Below are 17,016 nucleotides of genomic sequence, written 5' to 3'. Positions count from 1 at the left end.
TTTTTCTTTGATGGTTTTTTTCTTTGCCTTTAGAATCGTCTGTTATTTTGAGGTGAACGTTACGCACATTCATTACCTCATTACTAAGTTGCCCCTCAATAAGACTTCTGGGAACAGGTCAGAGAGCCTGGTTTTGCAGTCCGCAGAGAGCCACAGCCGGCAGCTGCTCAGAGCGGCAGGGCTTGGGAAGGTCATGGCTGCTATTTATTGCTCACGATCTTTTTTTTTTGCTAATGAATAGTTGTTAGCTAACAACCAAGGCCACATTCACCCAGGGCATAATAGCCGTTTGAATGCTCTCTGTGAATGCTGGAGAAGATAAAAGATAAGTTGAGGGACAGGATGCATGCCCTATTATTCCCTAAGACTTTGAAGGTAGAGAAATTTAAATCCTTTTTTTTTTTCTTTTGCAAAACACCAGACACACATAAGATGCAATTAAGATTCTACGAGGCAGAGAATTTTCTTTAAATGAAGCTTATGCTTCACAGAGCATAGGCTAAAGAAATTCTTTTGATATTTCTGAACAGGAGGAAGAACTCATTTGTTTATGTAATTCTTCGACTAGGTGCAAACACTCTGAATGCTACTGATGGTAATAACAGTTAATGTTCATATAGCATTTTCTTTGTGCCAGGTAGTGTTCAGCTTGCTTTGCCTTTATTACCTCATTCTATCCACAGTAAGTCCACGAGGTGGTATTACTGTTATCCCTGTTGAACAGATGAGATGGAGGGGAGCCCATGGCCACACAGTAAGTCAAGGAGCTCTTAGTGCTTTATCTCTGAAGAGATTCTCCTGTTTCTTCTCTGAGGAGACGTCATGTGGTACAGTGGGAAGGGAATGAGACTAGGAATCTGGATTTTAATCTCAGCTCCACCAATTTGGACAGGACATTTTCCTTGACCTGAGGAGGCGACTTAGAAGATTTCTCCTACTCTAGAACTTCTGGTTCTATGAATAACAGTAAAGTCAGAGTTATCTCCGGGTTTTGAAACAGCACTGAATAAGGAGTCTGCAGCACTCCTGGCAGAGAGCTGGAAGCCTTCACCATCATGTGGGCCCTCAGAAAGAAAAGGCACAACCAACCCCCCAGGGGCTGGCCTTCAAACCATCAAGAGGCAGATCCTTACGAGGAAGCTCTGACCTGCTGTCATGACATATTTATTTATAAAAGATAAAACATCCAAAGAGAGAAAAGAGAAAATCATTAACAAACGAGACGAACTATAAGACCAAATATTTATGACCTATATAGAAAACTAAGGGATACAGAGAGCGTTAATGTGGTTTTTATTGGCATTTATTTTGAAAAGCACATGGAATGCCCATGACCAAAGTGGTAACCATTTAAATTTTGGCTTATTATCAGTTCTGAGAGTTAAATTCTGGTTTTGTTTGTTCTGCTGAGAAAACAACAAGTTTTCTCAGGAACCTTTTAATTTCTCTTATTTTTGAGAAAACTTGACCCTACTGAACCCTGAATGAAAATATCAAATCAATATGGAGATTCACATAGGCACTATTATTTTACAGATGAAAAACTGAGGGCTTAAGTATCTTGTCTAGGGTCACAGGTAAATGATGACAGAAGCAGTGAGAAAATCCTGGGCTATTTCCCAGCATGGTAGAGTAGGGTTTCAGACCACTATTCCCCTGAAAATTAGCTGGAGGTGGCCACTTATAGTGAAATTCCTTCCTGTTAGTGCTTATTGGGTTCCCCTGGAGACCGTGACCATGTTCCTTCAAGGATCCTCAGCCCTTTACAAGGGGAAGCCTCCTTCCCATGGGAGCCCGAGTTTTCTGCTTGCCTGTATCTAGATCTTCCTGGTGCCACAACATATGAACGTCTCAAGGCAGCATGCCAGCACTCAGTGATCTTGGAAATTTAAGGAGACCAAGTGTTAGTATACTGTACACTGGAGTACGATGCCTGATTTCTTAGGAAGCCAGTAATTCACTAGAAGCAGGCCCCCCTCCAACTCAGACCCACGGATGGTTTGAACCCAGGGTTACTCAGCCCACAGGGACTGGCTGAGCGGCTGGAAGGTCCGACGGCTGACTGTCCTCTTGTTTAGTAGCACCGTGTGGGATTTCCTGTCACTGGGGGTGTGGCAGAGCAGAGCATCCAAAGTGTACGTGGTGACCTGGCCATGTATGTGCAGTTTCTCATACAGCTCATCAAATGTGGCCAGAAGAGCGGGCACATCCTGCACTTTTTCCCTCACTTTGACCAGCTGAAAGAAAAGCAAGAAGAGTAGATTGTTATATCTCTGCAAGATTTCTTCCTTGTTCTTTTTATCCTCCAAGAAGCAGAGATATAAATGCAAAAAAAAAAAAAAAAAAAAAGTAAAGTGTGCACCTAAGGTGGTAAAAACCAGGGTACTGGGGCACACAGAGGTATAACTAACTATAAGGGATGCCATAAGCTATAAACAACATTCAAGATTAGTACTTAAAAATCATCCCTGGTATTTTATAAAAGGGGGGTTCAAGTGGCGCATACTATACGATGAAACATACCAGGGAAAGGAGGTCAAACAGCATGGAATCAAGTGTGTCCAATTTAACGATCAGAGCAGGAGGCAGGGTCGAATGACACAGGGCTTTCTAGCTCATGGTAAGTTTTTTGGAGCTTATTCTAAAAGCCATCAGAAGGTCCAAACTGGGACATGATCTGATTTAGATTTAAAAAGCTGTGTGGAGAACTGGAGGGTACAAGAATGTGGAGACTAATCCAGGGGCCCCCATCATAGGCCAGATGAGAACAGGTGATGGTTTAGACTGGGAAAGGTATAGAAAAGATGGAGAAGTAGATATATATGACGTATATTTTGGAGATTAAACTGAAAGGATTTATTGTCGAAGGGGAGAGGAAAAGGGAGGCATCAAAGACATCTTCGCAATTTGGGCTTTAGTAACCTGGAGATGGGGGATGTCATTAACTGAGATGGGGAAGATGGCAGGATGAGATTTGGAGAGGGAAAATCAAGAGTTCTGTTTTGGACAAGATTGAGATGTCTGTGAAACATCTAGGCAGACATGTCCAGAGGTTACTGGCCACACAATTACGAGGCATGGGGGCGAGGTCTAGACCAGAGGTATAAATATTAGCATCACAAGTATATGAATGGTATTTAATTCTACAAAAATGAGTGAGCTCAAAATTAGAGTGTGAATGTGAGTCTATCACATATACACATGTTGTGTAATATAGCACAAACCTGCACACCTCCTTTTCAAACAAGGGCTCCCCACTGAACCTTCAGGTAAAGTTTAAACACTTCTAACATTCTTAAAAAGAATAGCTTGTTTAGTCCTCATGTTCAGGGTGAGATGCAGCAGCATATGGCTTTCAAAAGAAGCAAAGCAGGTGAGCCAAGCTGGAGGTAACCTTGCTCTCACTGCAGATACTACCTCAGTTCTTTTTTTTCTTTTTTCTTTCTTTTTTTAACTACCTCAGTTCTCTTAAATCACTACAAAAATAAATATTAAATGGTATTACTAGGACCATCCTACAATTGAAGCAGAAAACAGTTGGTACGACATTGTTTGTTAATTAAGTTTTAAAAAAGAAGTCAACAAGGAAACAGTTCACGCTGGAGTGGTTTTCGTCACGGTGCTGCAGAAAAGTCCGCAGTTCTTTTCACCATTCCTCTAGTGGCACAACAGCACCTTCTCGCCACACATAAAACACGTCCAGTAACTGGTGGCATAAACACTAAATAGAGCATTTGTAAAATGCAGAGTTACAACATAAGACTCCACATGCAATCTCACAAAGATATTTAGAACTAGCTCAAAAGCTGCTGGAGTTTTAGGGATCAATTCACTTCTCAACAAGCAGTTCCCTGAGTAGTCTCCCAGCAACCAGGGGATACACTGAGCTAGAGGGTGAGCTTTCTAAGTAAATCAGCCTTATAGGCTTTGTGGGGGAGAATCAGATAAAAACAATGAGTATTTTTCAGTGTGAAGTTTGGATGCTTTAGTCGTATAATTCAGGCAACATATTGATGGGCCAGGTCTAAGGAAGGATCAACATCAGTGCTAGTGAGAAAGCAGAAGTTGTGTCAGTGCCGCACACACGTGCACATGATCGTGTGCTTTAAAACCAGTTTACGTTTCTAGTTCCCCTACTTTTCTAAACACACTCCCAAAAGGTTTAGGTCGGTCACAACCTACACAGAGCTAAGACCTCAAATAGAAAGAAGCTTTAAATTTAATCATAACCAGTTAGTTTCCCGACAAGCTCCCTTTGCCAGCCTTCAGGTGGGAGTGAGGAATGGGACAGGGCTGGGAAAGCCACAGTGTGGCAGAGGTGGGGAGCTGCCACCTGCCCTCTGCTGCCAACCTGCCATCTCAGGTGCTAGCCGGAACCCAGCTGGGACCGTGCTACCAAAGGCCAGGGAAAAGGGAGAAAAGCTGGGGGAGGACCAACAACCAGGCCCCTTGGTTAGTCAAAATGACAATACCAGTATCATTATTAACAATATGATCACTGCCAATAATTTATGATTTCCTCACCGTCTGTTTTCCCTGTAGGCTATATATGACTAGCGATGTACAAATTACTAAATTTCGAATGACTTACAATAATTCCTCTTTATGTGCTTAAGCCATCAGTATGACACAAGGTTCATTTGTTTCATTTTGCTTTCAATTTTTAGAAATTGCTTCTTTCTCTTCATTTTTATTTAATTTTATTTTATAATTTTTCAAAGCATTTATATGGTTCCATTAGTTGGTCTATTCAGGAGCTAAAACCACAATTCTAATTAGAAAAGCTTTAATATGGTTTCATATCCGGCAGGTCTACCACCTCTTCTTTCACAGAGTTTTCCCAGCTATCCTTGCTAGTTTCCTCTTTCTACTAAACCTTAACTACAGAAAAAACCTAATGGTATTTTTATTGAAATGTTACATTATCACATTAACTTGGGCAGAACTGACTTTATGAGGTTGAGTCTTCCTATCTAAACACCTAGCAGGTCTTTTTTTTTTAACATCTTTGTTGGAGTATAATTGCTTTACAATGGTGTGTTAGTTTCTGCTGTGTAACAAAGTGACTCATCTATACATATACATACATCCCCATATCTCCTCCCTCTTGCGTCTCCCTCCCACCCTCCCTATCCCACCCCTCTAGGCCGTATGTCTTTTTACTTGTTTAGGTAGGGGAGATTTTCTTTCTGTTAAGATGAGAGATGCTATAGCCTACTGTCTGCCTATGGGGATGATCCACAGGGAAGGCGAGCAATAGGCATGATGTTCAAAAGAAGGTGACACAACTTCTGGGCTGACGCCCTGGGCTGGCCAGGGCTGGGGCTGGGCTCCCAGGCTCTAGAGAGGTGCCTGCAGTCACCACAGCTTCAGGAGAGAAGGCTGAGCAGAGAGAGAGAGGGGCAAGGAGGCTGTCGGTGCGGCGGCGGTTCTCCTCTAATTGCTTCTGTTTCCTCTGTGAAACAGGAGGCAAGGTCATCAACTGAGAGTGAGGAGTGGGTAGAAGGAATTGGATGCTTAAGGAGAAAGGAAAAAGAAAAGAAAGAGGGCCGACACCCATGAAGACAGTGTGGGGAAAAGAACAATGTAAAAGGAACAAGTTTTCCTAGAATTTCAGAGGATGTATTGTGTTAGAGGAAAAAAGTCTGCACCCACACATAGAAATCTAGCAACAGGAACAACAGAGAGGTTGCCGGAGTGGACAGTCTCTTTAAAGAGGTGGCCTAAAGGATTAAGGTATCAAGTGGACAGTTTAAAGAGTGTTCTTGCACCTTTACAGGATTTCTGTGGAAACTGCCTACTCACCACTTCTTCTGAGAACACATGTTTTTTCACAAATCTTGATAGATTTCCCTCTGTAGCATCCTTTAGTATATCTATTAGGGTTTTCAACATATTTGACTGGATATGGATCATAAGCTGAATAAAAAGAAGAAACAAGAAAAACAAGATTGAGCTAGTAATCAACACTGAGAAATGTATCCTATGAGATAAGCCTACATTTATAGGCATCTACCCTGCTTTCACGCCGTTTCCTAATTCATTTGCTTGCTCAAGTTCAAAGGTGCTTTGAATGAATGCCCACCAGCCGAAACTTGTTTTCCAATAGCTAATCAAAACACCACAACTTCAAAACTTGCTAAAAGGCAGAAACAGAGAGAACATGGATTTTGGAGTCTGACATACCTGGGTCAGAGTCTTGGCACTGGCAATTACAGCTAAGTGACTCTGGCCAGGTATTTAATCTCTTTCAATATCTTTATTTGTGAAATGAGGAAAATACCTTTACATCTCACATTTTGAATTATTGTGAACATTAAATGAAATATCAGCACGCAGGAGGTACTCAATAAACATTACTATTAGATTCTTCTTCCCTAATTCCTCTAGATTCAGAGGATATGACAATCAGACAATCTCATAAGACTGGCTCTGGGTCAAAAGATACCTTTATCTTTTTATTTTATTTTTTTGGTTAGGAAATCGCAGGCATACAGATTGTTCAAGTATAAAGTGGAAACTGGTTAAAGTCTTAATGAGGCACTCCTATTTATACTATAGCTATCAAAACTGGGTGCTTATACTTGGCTTTCAAAATGATACCACTAGCTACCTTCCATCAGATACAATTAACATAAGGAAAAAAAAGAACACATTTCCCCCTCACCCCAATTACCAATGTTCACTAGTCTAATTTGAAAAATACAGCAAAGTTTAAAGAAAATGAGAATAACTCAGAATTCACCAACTAATGTTAACCATTGTTTACAATCTCATGTATTATCTTCCAAATATATTAATCCCCCCCACCCCCCCAATTTGATTCTGCTTTTCGGTCAATTATTATAAAATGAACATTTTCTCATAGCATCAAGAAGTTTTAGGAAAAAATAAAACCTCATTTTTAATGATAAATGCATATCAATCCATCATATAAATCAAATAAAGCAATACCATACTTTATTATATCAATAAATGTCATACATTTAAAAAAAATTGTTACTTTCTTAGACTTGATTCCCAGAAGTGAAATTACAAAATCGAAGGGTATAAACATTTTTAAGCCTCTTGATCTTTAGGAAAGATAGTTTTTCTGGGAGAGAGATTCCTTTTTTATTCCAAACCAGCTGAGTCCTCTTAAGAGTCCATTTTATAACATTGTGTGTTTGTTGAGCTGCTGAGCGGGATGAGGGGTTATCTTTGGTCCTGAAGAACAGAATGAAGTGACCTCAAGTAGCCTAACTCCAAAAGACCTGATCTAAGTTGAGTGTTCTAGAGCCCAGGCAAAACCCTTTGTAGGGAGAGAACATTCCGTGGGTCTCTCACAGTCAGGCAGAAGCACTGACTGTCTTTAGTCCCGACTGTGTTTTCAAGGACGTTTGTACAGCCAGCAGCCTGGGAAGACAGACAGTGTCTCATCCAAAGCAGAGGGCAGGTATGCTTACTGTCCAATTTAAGAGATTTGGGTTCCCCAAGTTCACAGTTCCTCTCTTAAAATATAATCCCCTGTGTGTGCAAGAAGCATATAGACCTCTTCATGTCGCTCTGTGGGAACTGGGCTCAAGAAACTGCTGCAAAAATGCTAATCCGCCGGCTACTGCTATTGCTGTGAGTAATAAACCGTCCTTCTTCTCTCGGTGTCTTGTGTTCTCTACCAGCATCCACAAAACTGTGGCAGGTTAACTCGTTAGCTCGGAAGTGGGGTAACATCTCCAAGTCTTAATAGTTCTTAACAGTTTTGTTAGTAAAAACCAATCCCAATTTGGTTGGCAGTCCTATCAAGGGCAAGGAGAAGTCTACCTTGTTGATGCCACATCTGCAATGCCTGGCACCGAGTAGACCCTCAACAATGAGAAATGAGAATGGGAGTGAAGGTCCCCTAGCAATTTACAGGGATAAACCTCCTGGAGTTCATGCTAGAAACTATTAATGATGTGCTTCTGAAAGATTTCAACTTTTCTTCCTAATTTTTCCCGGTTTCTCTCCTGCCTCCAGCAACTAACTCTGACTCAGTGGGGATTTCAAGAGTAAGGTTCAATACCTTGAACTATACTGCTGAAGGGCAACATGGATGAGGCAGTTACTGATGAAAGGCAAAGAAACAATTTAAAGCTAGGAGCTTGTCTCAAACTGAAGTCTCAGGGTACAATTAGGAAAGCTAAATCAGGGTACAGTGCATTGCTTCAATCTTACAGATTTCAAACAAAAGGCTAGGAAAATTGAATTAGCAAGGAGCAGGGGGAATTTTCGTTAAGAAAAACTAGTCAAAGAACACATACTTACCACCCCTCTGATTTTCTGAGACCTCAAGAAATGTGTCACTGGACACCTTTGACCAAAAAAGGGAACAGAAGCCCTGAACATGCAAACATTTGCATTTCTTTTCTTTTTAAGTTTGCTATATTTGAAGTAGAATAGCATAGTGTGGTAGAGACTGCTAATTTTCTAACCAATATCCACTTTTCCCTTCTTTTTTCTGATAACAGAGCTCCCTAACTTTAACTGATGCTGTCATGTACGGAACTCAAAAACTGTATTTCTCAGGTTTGTCTGCAACTAGATGTGGTCATGGGATTAAGCTCTCACCATTAACATGTAAGTACAAGTTGTTGGGTGAGACATATGGGAAAGCATTCTTAAAAGGGACCAACTTCTTTGTCCTCCTGCATTCTCCTACTTCTTGCTGGAATAGATGTAATGGATAGAAGTCACGTGCTTAGGATAGTGGTATGGAAATACAAGAGGCCAGGTCCTTGATGACATCACGGAATGTCATACCAGACCTAGACTGACCACCTCTGGTTTTCTACTTGGAAGAAAAAGAAATCCTCTAATCTGTATAGACTCTTGTATTTTTAGAGTCTGCATTGCTTCCAACCAAATGCAATTCTTAAACATATAGGTGAGATGCTGCCACAAAGGGATTTATGAGAAATAATAAGTGCTGTCTCCTTTCCTACCAGTGTGGCCTAGGACTTCCCAGCATGAGCTAGAACTTTAGGGTGGCCTTAGTGAGTAGGAGAAACAAACATTAAAACATTTACCTGTGTTAACAAATAAATGATAAAAGCAGTGAAACTCACCACTTGTCAGTTCCCCTGTAAGGTAATTCAATTCCAAAATGGGTCTAGATTTCTAGAGAAATGATTAGAATTCAAATAAAATCAGTGGAAAACTACCCTTTGTTGGCCTCTGCTACTATCAGACATATTTGAGAAGTGGAAATTAGTCCTCTTATATTAAGCAGCGATGCTAAATAAAGAGGGGGCTATAGTTCTTCTGCGATCGATGGGTTTAAATTGAGACTCAAAGGGCAGAGTCAACACGCCCACGCCTCGATGAGATCACGTGCTCAACCAGTTCGGTGTGGAGCGAGCATGAGCCGGGAAACGGGGAGCCAGGCCCTCTGGGTTGTATCAGCAGCAGGAGCAATTTCAGTGAAAAGAAAATTAAGTTGAGGGGAAAAATTAGGTAAGTTCATATTCCAACTGGCAGCAAGAAAAGATTTTAGTGTCAGGCATTAATTTTTAAAGTAGATCAGAAAAAAACTTCATTTATTTCTGCTGATACTGACTGAACAGACTCTATTCAGCCTACTTGTTAGGTTTCCATTTCTGAATAATTAACAAATTGCCCTTAATGATTCTAAGCAGACGACTCAGCCTTGGAGAAGCTAGGGCCCAGAATTAAATTATTTTTTAAAACCCTGCTCTAATAACAGAGACCCAGAATCTGAAAGATTATTAAACCTGAGAATGGCAACCAGCTCTTTTTCACCATTCCCGAGGAAGGAAGAAGAAACAGGCTTGTATTGAAATATGAGAAATTTAGATTGGACATTTGCAAGAATTGCCTGAGTGAAAATTTTTAAACAATAAAACAATCTTGGACTTCCCTGGTGGCGCAGTGGTTAAGAATCTGCCTGCCAATGCAGGAGACACAGGTTTGAGCCCTGGTCTGGGAAGATCCCACATGCTGCGGAACAACTAAGCCCGTGCACTGCAACTACTGAGCCTGTGCTCTAGAGCCTGTGAGCCACAACTACTGAGCCCCAGAGCCACAACTACTGAGCCCTCGTGACACAACTACTGAAGCCCGCGCACCTACAGCCCGTGCTCCGCGACAAGAGAAGCCACTGCAATGAGAAGCCCGCGCACCACAACGAAGAGTAGCCCCCACTCGCTGCAACTAGAGAAAGCCCGCGCACAGCAATGAAGACCCAATGCAGCCAGAAATAAATAAATAAAAACAAAAACAAAAAAAAACAATCTTTACCAATCTTTAAGTTTCTGGACAGTGGATAATTCTGCGACCCAGTTCATGGAGGGGATGGTTCATATTCAAGATCAATATAAGGATCCTTACATAGCGCTTGCCAGAAACATGCCCATTCATTCGACCACGCTGATCGGCCGTCTCCCCGCCCCCCAACCCAGCTCCCCCAGGAGAAGCTGTTCCCGCTGCCAGGACTGAATAGCCAAGGAATCTAAATGCAAGGGCATGGAGCATGTGCACTAAGAGCAGGTTCGTTGTTTGACATCCAGTCCTGTGTTCCTTTCACCATCCCGGAGAAGCGGTTAGCGCCAGTCCTAGATAAAAGACGCACAACGTGTTCCTTTCACCATCCTGGAGAAGCGGTTAGCGCATCCCGGAGAAGTGGTTAGCGCCAGTCCTAGATAAAAGACGCACGACGCTAATCTCTGTAGGTCTGGAGTGGTGGGGAAACCCTAGGCTTTGTATGTAGTCAGACAGATTTGATTGTGTTAAAACTTTGACTCTGCTATTTAATTAGCTGTGAGAACCTGGGTAGTTTACTTACCCTTTGAATCTTCATTTTCCACATGTATAATACGGAGAAGTACTGTTCTGACAGTGTTGTATAAAATAAACCGACAAGTGTGAGTATCTAGCGTGGTACCTTAGCTAAAATAAACTGAAACCCTGCCGATCTCACTCTCTTCCATTTCTTATCAACCCTTATTGATCCCCCCATGCCCACTTCAACTCTAGGAAAAGCGACTAATGACCCACATAAAACTTCTCTCACACACTCTCCTGTGTTTCTTTCCCACCTGATGCTATGAACCACCTGGAATCCTAGCAATTCTACTGCTATCCAGTCATGAAATGAATGCATCTGCAGGCCACTCTCTCAGAAGCAGATAAATATATTAATACTTGGAGACGCTGAGCCGTCCACATCCAGTAGGAAGCTGAGAAGAAGAAAAAATAACATATGCGTCTGCTGGAAGACCAGGATTCCTAGTCTGTTTGGCTTACTGGCTCAAATGACCTGGACTTCTGGACTCTGGACCTTTGCCACCTTGGCCTCCTTCAGCTGAGAGCTTTTCAGGCTGACCTGCAGTTTCTGTTCAGGTGCCCAGTCTTGGGCCAGGGGCTGCCTGCAGGAGGCCATGGCACATAGGGCTATCAGCTCGCTTGGGTATCGATCCACTGGTGCGATTCCTTCCCTGTCTTTTTCTGATGCTTCCTCTGCCTCACCATTAATGCCATAAAAACTCATTTCTGGGACCTCTTACCTCCCTTTTTTGTGGCATTCATCAGTTTATAGCAGATCCATTACCAGGTTTTACAGATATGTTCTTAACTGACAGCTTTGACACTCATCCCCACGCCAGGCTCCTGCCCTTTGCCAACTACAAGATCTCTTTTTGGGTATTTTTCGTATATTTAGTCTCTTCCCTTCCAAACCCACCTCTTTCCCTTCTTTCCCCCCAGGTTCTCTACTAATCACTGTCTCCATCTTTCTGGTTCCCTAGGCTCATCTTTCCCGCCTGTGTAAGCATTCTGAAAAGTAAATACGAGGTCAAATATAAGGTATTCTTATCTCAGACTTCTTGCTGGAACTTGTTCCCCAGAATTTACCATAAAGGCTTATCTAGTCCTTCTCTTGAAAGTCATCTGGGCACTGGTCTGGTGGTGACATTTGAGGATAATTATGCGCAGAACTGAAAACCATGGGAGCTTGCAGTTATGCCCAATTCCTGTTCATGGGTTCTAGGATTTGTTAGAAATAAATAATCCTTTTTATTTAACATATTTCATTTTAAACAAATACTACTGGTATTAGCAAGCATCACTGAACACTGATTACATGCCAGGCACTAACTGTGCTGTTTTAACTAACGACTTTATATGCATTATTCTTTCAATTCTCCTAATGAAAGAATGGTACTATTACTATTGCTACTTCAGATGAAAGGAAAATGGGGTGGTAGAGGTTAAGTAACTTTGCCTAAGGACTCAGAACTAGGATGAGAACTAGCAAACTAACTAGCAAGGTAGAACCCTCAGCAAAGCTCATCTCCCAACAGAGGATGCCCTTTCACCTCCATGCCTGCAGTCCCACAGCCCTGTCCTCCTTCAGAACACTGCTCAACAATATTCTTCTCCCCCGTCCTCCTCCGTTAGCGCCTGCTGGCCAGCCTGGAATACCACACTGGCTACGACCCGCTATCCCAGTTCATGTCATGCTGGTGTTTACACATTTCGGTTCTTCAGACAGTGTTTTCCTCATCTTGACCCCTTGATGTTTCAGGAGACTGTAAGCTCCTGGACGCTAGGGGCTTTCTTTTCAACTCCCCACAACACACGTACTCAGCATACAAGCAGGGCCTCAGCAGGGCCTGTGATGTCGTTAATGACAGGAGAGTCTCTTAGGCTTTTCACTGCCCCAGGAAGGCGCAGACGACTCACTGCTCACTGAAAAGGTGGGCCACAGCAGGCTGGCAACAAAGTAAGAATGAAAATGGCTAGCACTTACTGAGCGCTTACCAGGTTAGGTGCCACCTTGTGCCGTAGGTGTACTGACTCCGTGAGTCAGGTGCCACGGATAGGATGTCATCAGCACGCAGGCTCTTCCTAAGTCTCAGTGGAGAGACTGCAGAGTCCATCTCCCTTCTCTCTAAATCGACAGGCTTCTGTAGTCATGTGTTACACCTGCAGCATTTAGCCACCTCTTATATCTGAGCATATCTGTGTTTCCCACCTATTTATACACTCCTGGAAGCACGTATTGACTCCTCTCATAGGGCTCCATTATAACTTTCACACAGTGATCGATAAATGAACGGAATGGATGAAGACCTTGGGAGATCAAAAGTCATTTGTTGTACACAGATAAAAAAAATCTAGACTTCATTTTATTACATTTCAAGCCTTACTTTAAACCATAAAGAAGTCACTTACATTTAAATTAGTGCAGATTATGCTTTCTGGCTTCATGATTTGAGAAAAAATGGATATAGCTTTTGCCAGCTGGTTCTAGAAGGAAGAAAAACAAGTCATACCCCCAAGGCATATAAACATTACTCTGCTATCATAAAGATCATTTAAAGATGTCAGGATAGTCCTATTCATGGTGCCCCAGGGTTTTGAAGTACACAAAGAAAAAAGTTTTTTAGTAATCAAAAATGAACATTCTATAAAGTGTTTCCTACAGTGGCATATTACTGAATGTTTAAACAACCTGCCTGAGTTCCACGTTTTAAGATGGAGGCATAAAGTTGGCATTTCCCCTTCTCTCACTGGAATGAGCTTTCAAAAAACAAAAAGGTTGAGAAATAGAAATGTGCACCCATCTTTGACATAATTAGAACATAGCAGAAACCTCAAACCACATTAGAAATTTGCATTGCCAGAAACACTGGAGATGGAGCAGACGTGAGTTCCAGACAAAGCAGTAAGAGGAGGACATTGCCGCATATCTCAGAAGGAGTGCACAAAGTAGTTCTCCAAGGTGAGGGCACGGCCTTAAGTACTAAATCCCTGTTTACAATGATGATAATAGAGTTTAGGACTAGTAATGAGGTCCTTGGATCCTTTTGGTGGCAGAGGTGAGGCTAATCAAGAATTTACACAGATCAGCCATACTTGCAGGAAACAATATGTCACTTATGGCAGCAGCAGAGAAGAGACTTTTCATTGAAAATCACCTCCATGCCTACTCCCAGTGGCCAGGAAGAAATAGAGCCAATGCGTATTTGTAGACAAAACTCAGAAATAAAGAAAATTCCTGCTAGCCTAGAACATGGCAACATGGTGCTATTCTCTTCTGACATGAATCTTCTGCAAATGGCTGGTCTAAGCATCTTTCAATGATGAATAACCAAAAAAGAACCAGCATGTAAACTATATAAAGACACTATGAGGAAAAAAGAAAAAAAGGATTACAGCAAGGAAAAAAAAAAAAAGAAAAGAACTGGCAGATGAAGAACTCCCAAAGGAAAAATGTCTCCATGGATATAAGGGACAGAAAAGAGAAAAACTAACAAGATCAAGTCACTCAGAAGTGGAAAAAAAAAAAAAAATTCAGGCAGGCCTCAGATTTCTCCATAGGAACATTCCATACTAGAAGACAGAAAAACAATGCCAAAGAAAACCTCAAGTAAAGCAAATATCACCTCACAATTTTATATCTGGCCAAACTGTAGTTCAGGTTTTAAAAAAAAAAAAAAAAAAAGGGCAAATAATATTAAATACCAAGAACTCAAGGAGTACTGTGTTCCCCTGAGGAATTTACCAGAACACACTTTGGAGAGCCTTAAATTAAAACCATTCCCTGAGCACGTTACATAGTAAACGAATCATTTGAAATTTCCACTTTAATTACTTGAGAAATTTCTCTGAGTACAGCCTCCCTCATTGATTTTCCATAGGATCCTGGCCAGCCCCATGTAAACAGCAGTGCACGTTAGGCCCTCAACTGTAAATGAAAACATTCTTTGGAGACAGAGGTATAGATGTAGGTTGCCATGGCACCAAAGGCATTGGTCTCTTTATGGGGACTTTTTCTTTATGACAGAGTCAGAGGAAAAAAGATAAAACAAAAGCAAGAACAAATGAAAGTTGTAAAGTCTTGCCTACTCCTAATTCACTTATGTGCACCCCAAAGCCTTACCTGGTTCAGAGCTAATGCCACTGCAAAACAGGATGCTCTCCTGGAGAGGATTTCTCCTTTGATGAGGGCTTCTTCTCTTAACGTGGTACAGATTGTAAAAGATTCAGGGCTATTCTGGGGGAAGACAGGATTGCTCAATAAATAAATGTCACAAACCTTTAGGGTAATAAGATGATTAATGGTGCCCAGTGTTTCAGATTTCCTTTTGGAAGAATTTCCTGGAGCCTATCTCAAGCCACTTAAAAGATTGAGCTCCATATAGAGACTATTTGCAAATAGACTCAGTTATCTATATATTAGCAGCTCAAATCTTAAATGAACTTTATTTTTAGCTCTTTGTCGGTTTTCTGACTTGGGGCAGCTTTACCCACAAACATACAGGTCTCTTTTCATCCAGGCAGGCTGGTTTCAAGACATAGTACCATAACATACACGTGTGAAGAGTCAGCCTGCTACTACTGTGTTAAATGATAACAGTAAAACTTAGCAACACCACAGAACTTTTCCTTAGGGGGTTTCCAATCTGAAAATATCCATGTTAAGTTAAATGTTTGAAAACATGAAAACATATTTGAATGGACATCATGAAAGAATCCCATAAAACCAGATGCCTTAAAAAAATAACCAAACAAAAAAACCCCACACACACCAGGAAGATGAGTGATATACAAAGTAGCAGACAGCAGCGGTAAGACAGAATTCTCTTCCTTTGTCTATGTTGTAGGTGGGTTAGGTTTACGAGAGCAGCATTAGTTCTGTACCTGTGTGTGTCTGTCATGGCGTGATTCGTAACTCAAATCCTAAAGGAAAAGCTGAATTTAATGAGAGGGGACAGTTCCCAGAATTGGCTTGGAATTTGTAACAGCTGACCAGTTCAATTTTTCAACTGCAGTCTCCACTGAGTGACACAAGTTATTCTTGAACACGATATAGGGCAGCGGTCCCCACCCTTTTTGGCACCAGGGACAGGTTTCGTGGAAGACAGCTGTTCCATGGAGCCGGGGGTGGGGGGATGGGTCAGGCGGTAATGCGAGCGATGGGGAGCGGCAGGTGAAGCTTCGCTTGTTTGCCCACCGATCACCTCCTGCTGTGCGGCCCGGTTCCTAACAGGCCGCGGACTGCCACCGGTCCGCAGCCTGGGGGTTGGGGACCCCTGATATAGGGAAGAAAAGTCCTCTGGCCCTTTGTAAGTAGTAGAGTTAAATTCTCTCCACTTCAGTATACGCTCAGGGAGACACCTCTAAGAAGGTCAGGAAACTGTATCACAGTGCTGAAGAACTGATGCTCAAGTGTGTGTCATGTTGGCCTCTGTTCACAGAATCATAAAGTGGCAGGATTGGAAAGGATCATCTAGTAATCCAGCGGTCAGCAAACTACGACCCTGGGGCCAAAGCCAGCCTATGGCTAAAAATGGTTCTTAGATTTTTAAAGATTTGTAAAAACAAAAACAAAGAAGATGTGACTAGGACCGTAAGTGGCAGAGACTGTATGTGGCCCCCAAAGCCTAAAATATTAACTATCTGGCCTTTTACAGAAAAAGCTTGCTGGCTCCTGAATCCAAACGCTTCATTTCACAAATGAGGTAAGTGACCACTTCAAAGCCAGTTCATGTTAAAGTTGAGACTAGACTCCACATTTCTCAATTTCCAAGTTGGTTTCTTTCCCCTGTAACCCAACTGCCACTCTTGTTTTGGAAAATTGGTATTGCTACGCTTTTCAGGGAAATTTTTCAATAGCCATGTTCTACCTTACTTAGTGTTCCTTCATTTTCAGTATAAAAAGGTTTTGTTAAGTTTCCAGTGTTAAAACGGCATGAATGTGTACGGTAATGCATGGAATCTTGGTCACTGTACTATTTCAGTTACCATTTATGCGTTCAGTAAGTAATAAAGAAATAGTCTATGTGCAAGAAACAATCCTGATACAGTAATGAGACAGGGATTTATAAGTCATGCTCTCTATTCTCAAAGAACTCATTTTAATGTCACATACATTTATTAAAGATCACTTGTGACCAGACACTGTTAGGTGATGGCAAATAAAGATGCCTCAAGGAGTCTACCCTCTAGTGGGGAGGATGAAATGTGCATCCACTT

General features: G+C 41.8%; 1 protein-coding gene across 1 annotated transcript in view; it reads right to left on the bottom strand.

Annotated features, from left to right (window-relative positions):
- Window positions 1-1,270: 1,270 nt before the first annotated feature.
- Window positions 1,271-17,016, bottom strand: part of PTCD2 (pentatricopeptide repeat domain 2) — a 28,465-nt gene continuing 12,719 nt past the window's right edge. The window contains exons 7-10 of the mRNA XM_059919343.1: window positions 14,921-15,034; window positions 13,210-13,284; window positions 5,806-5,919; window positions 1,271-2,237 (exon numbers count right to left, since the gene is read on the bottom strand). Coding sequence (XP_059775326.1) covers window positions 2,013-2,237; window positions 5,806-5,919; window positions 13,210-13,284; window positions 14,921-15,034 — 528 coding nt within the window. The 3' untranslated portion in view covers window positions 1,271-2,012. The remainder of the gene's footprint in view (window positions 2,238-5,805; window positions 5,920-13,209; window positions 13,285-14,920; window positions 15,035-17,016) is intronic.

Source organism: Balaenoptera ricei, chromosome 3 (assembly GCF_028023285.1).
Source record: "Balaenoptera ricei isolate mBalRic1 chromosome 3, mBalRic1.hap2, whole genome shotgun sequence".
Taxonomy (NCBI): domain Eukaryota; kingdom Metazoa; phylum Chordata; class Mammalia; order Artiodactyla; family Balaenopteridae; genus Balaenoptera; species Balaenoptera ricei.
Note: the sequence above shows the minus strand (reverse complement) of the source record. Positions and strands in the feature narration are given on the sequence as shown.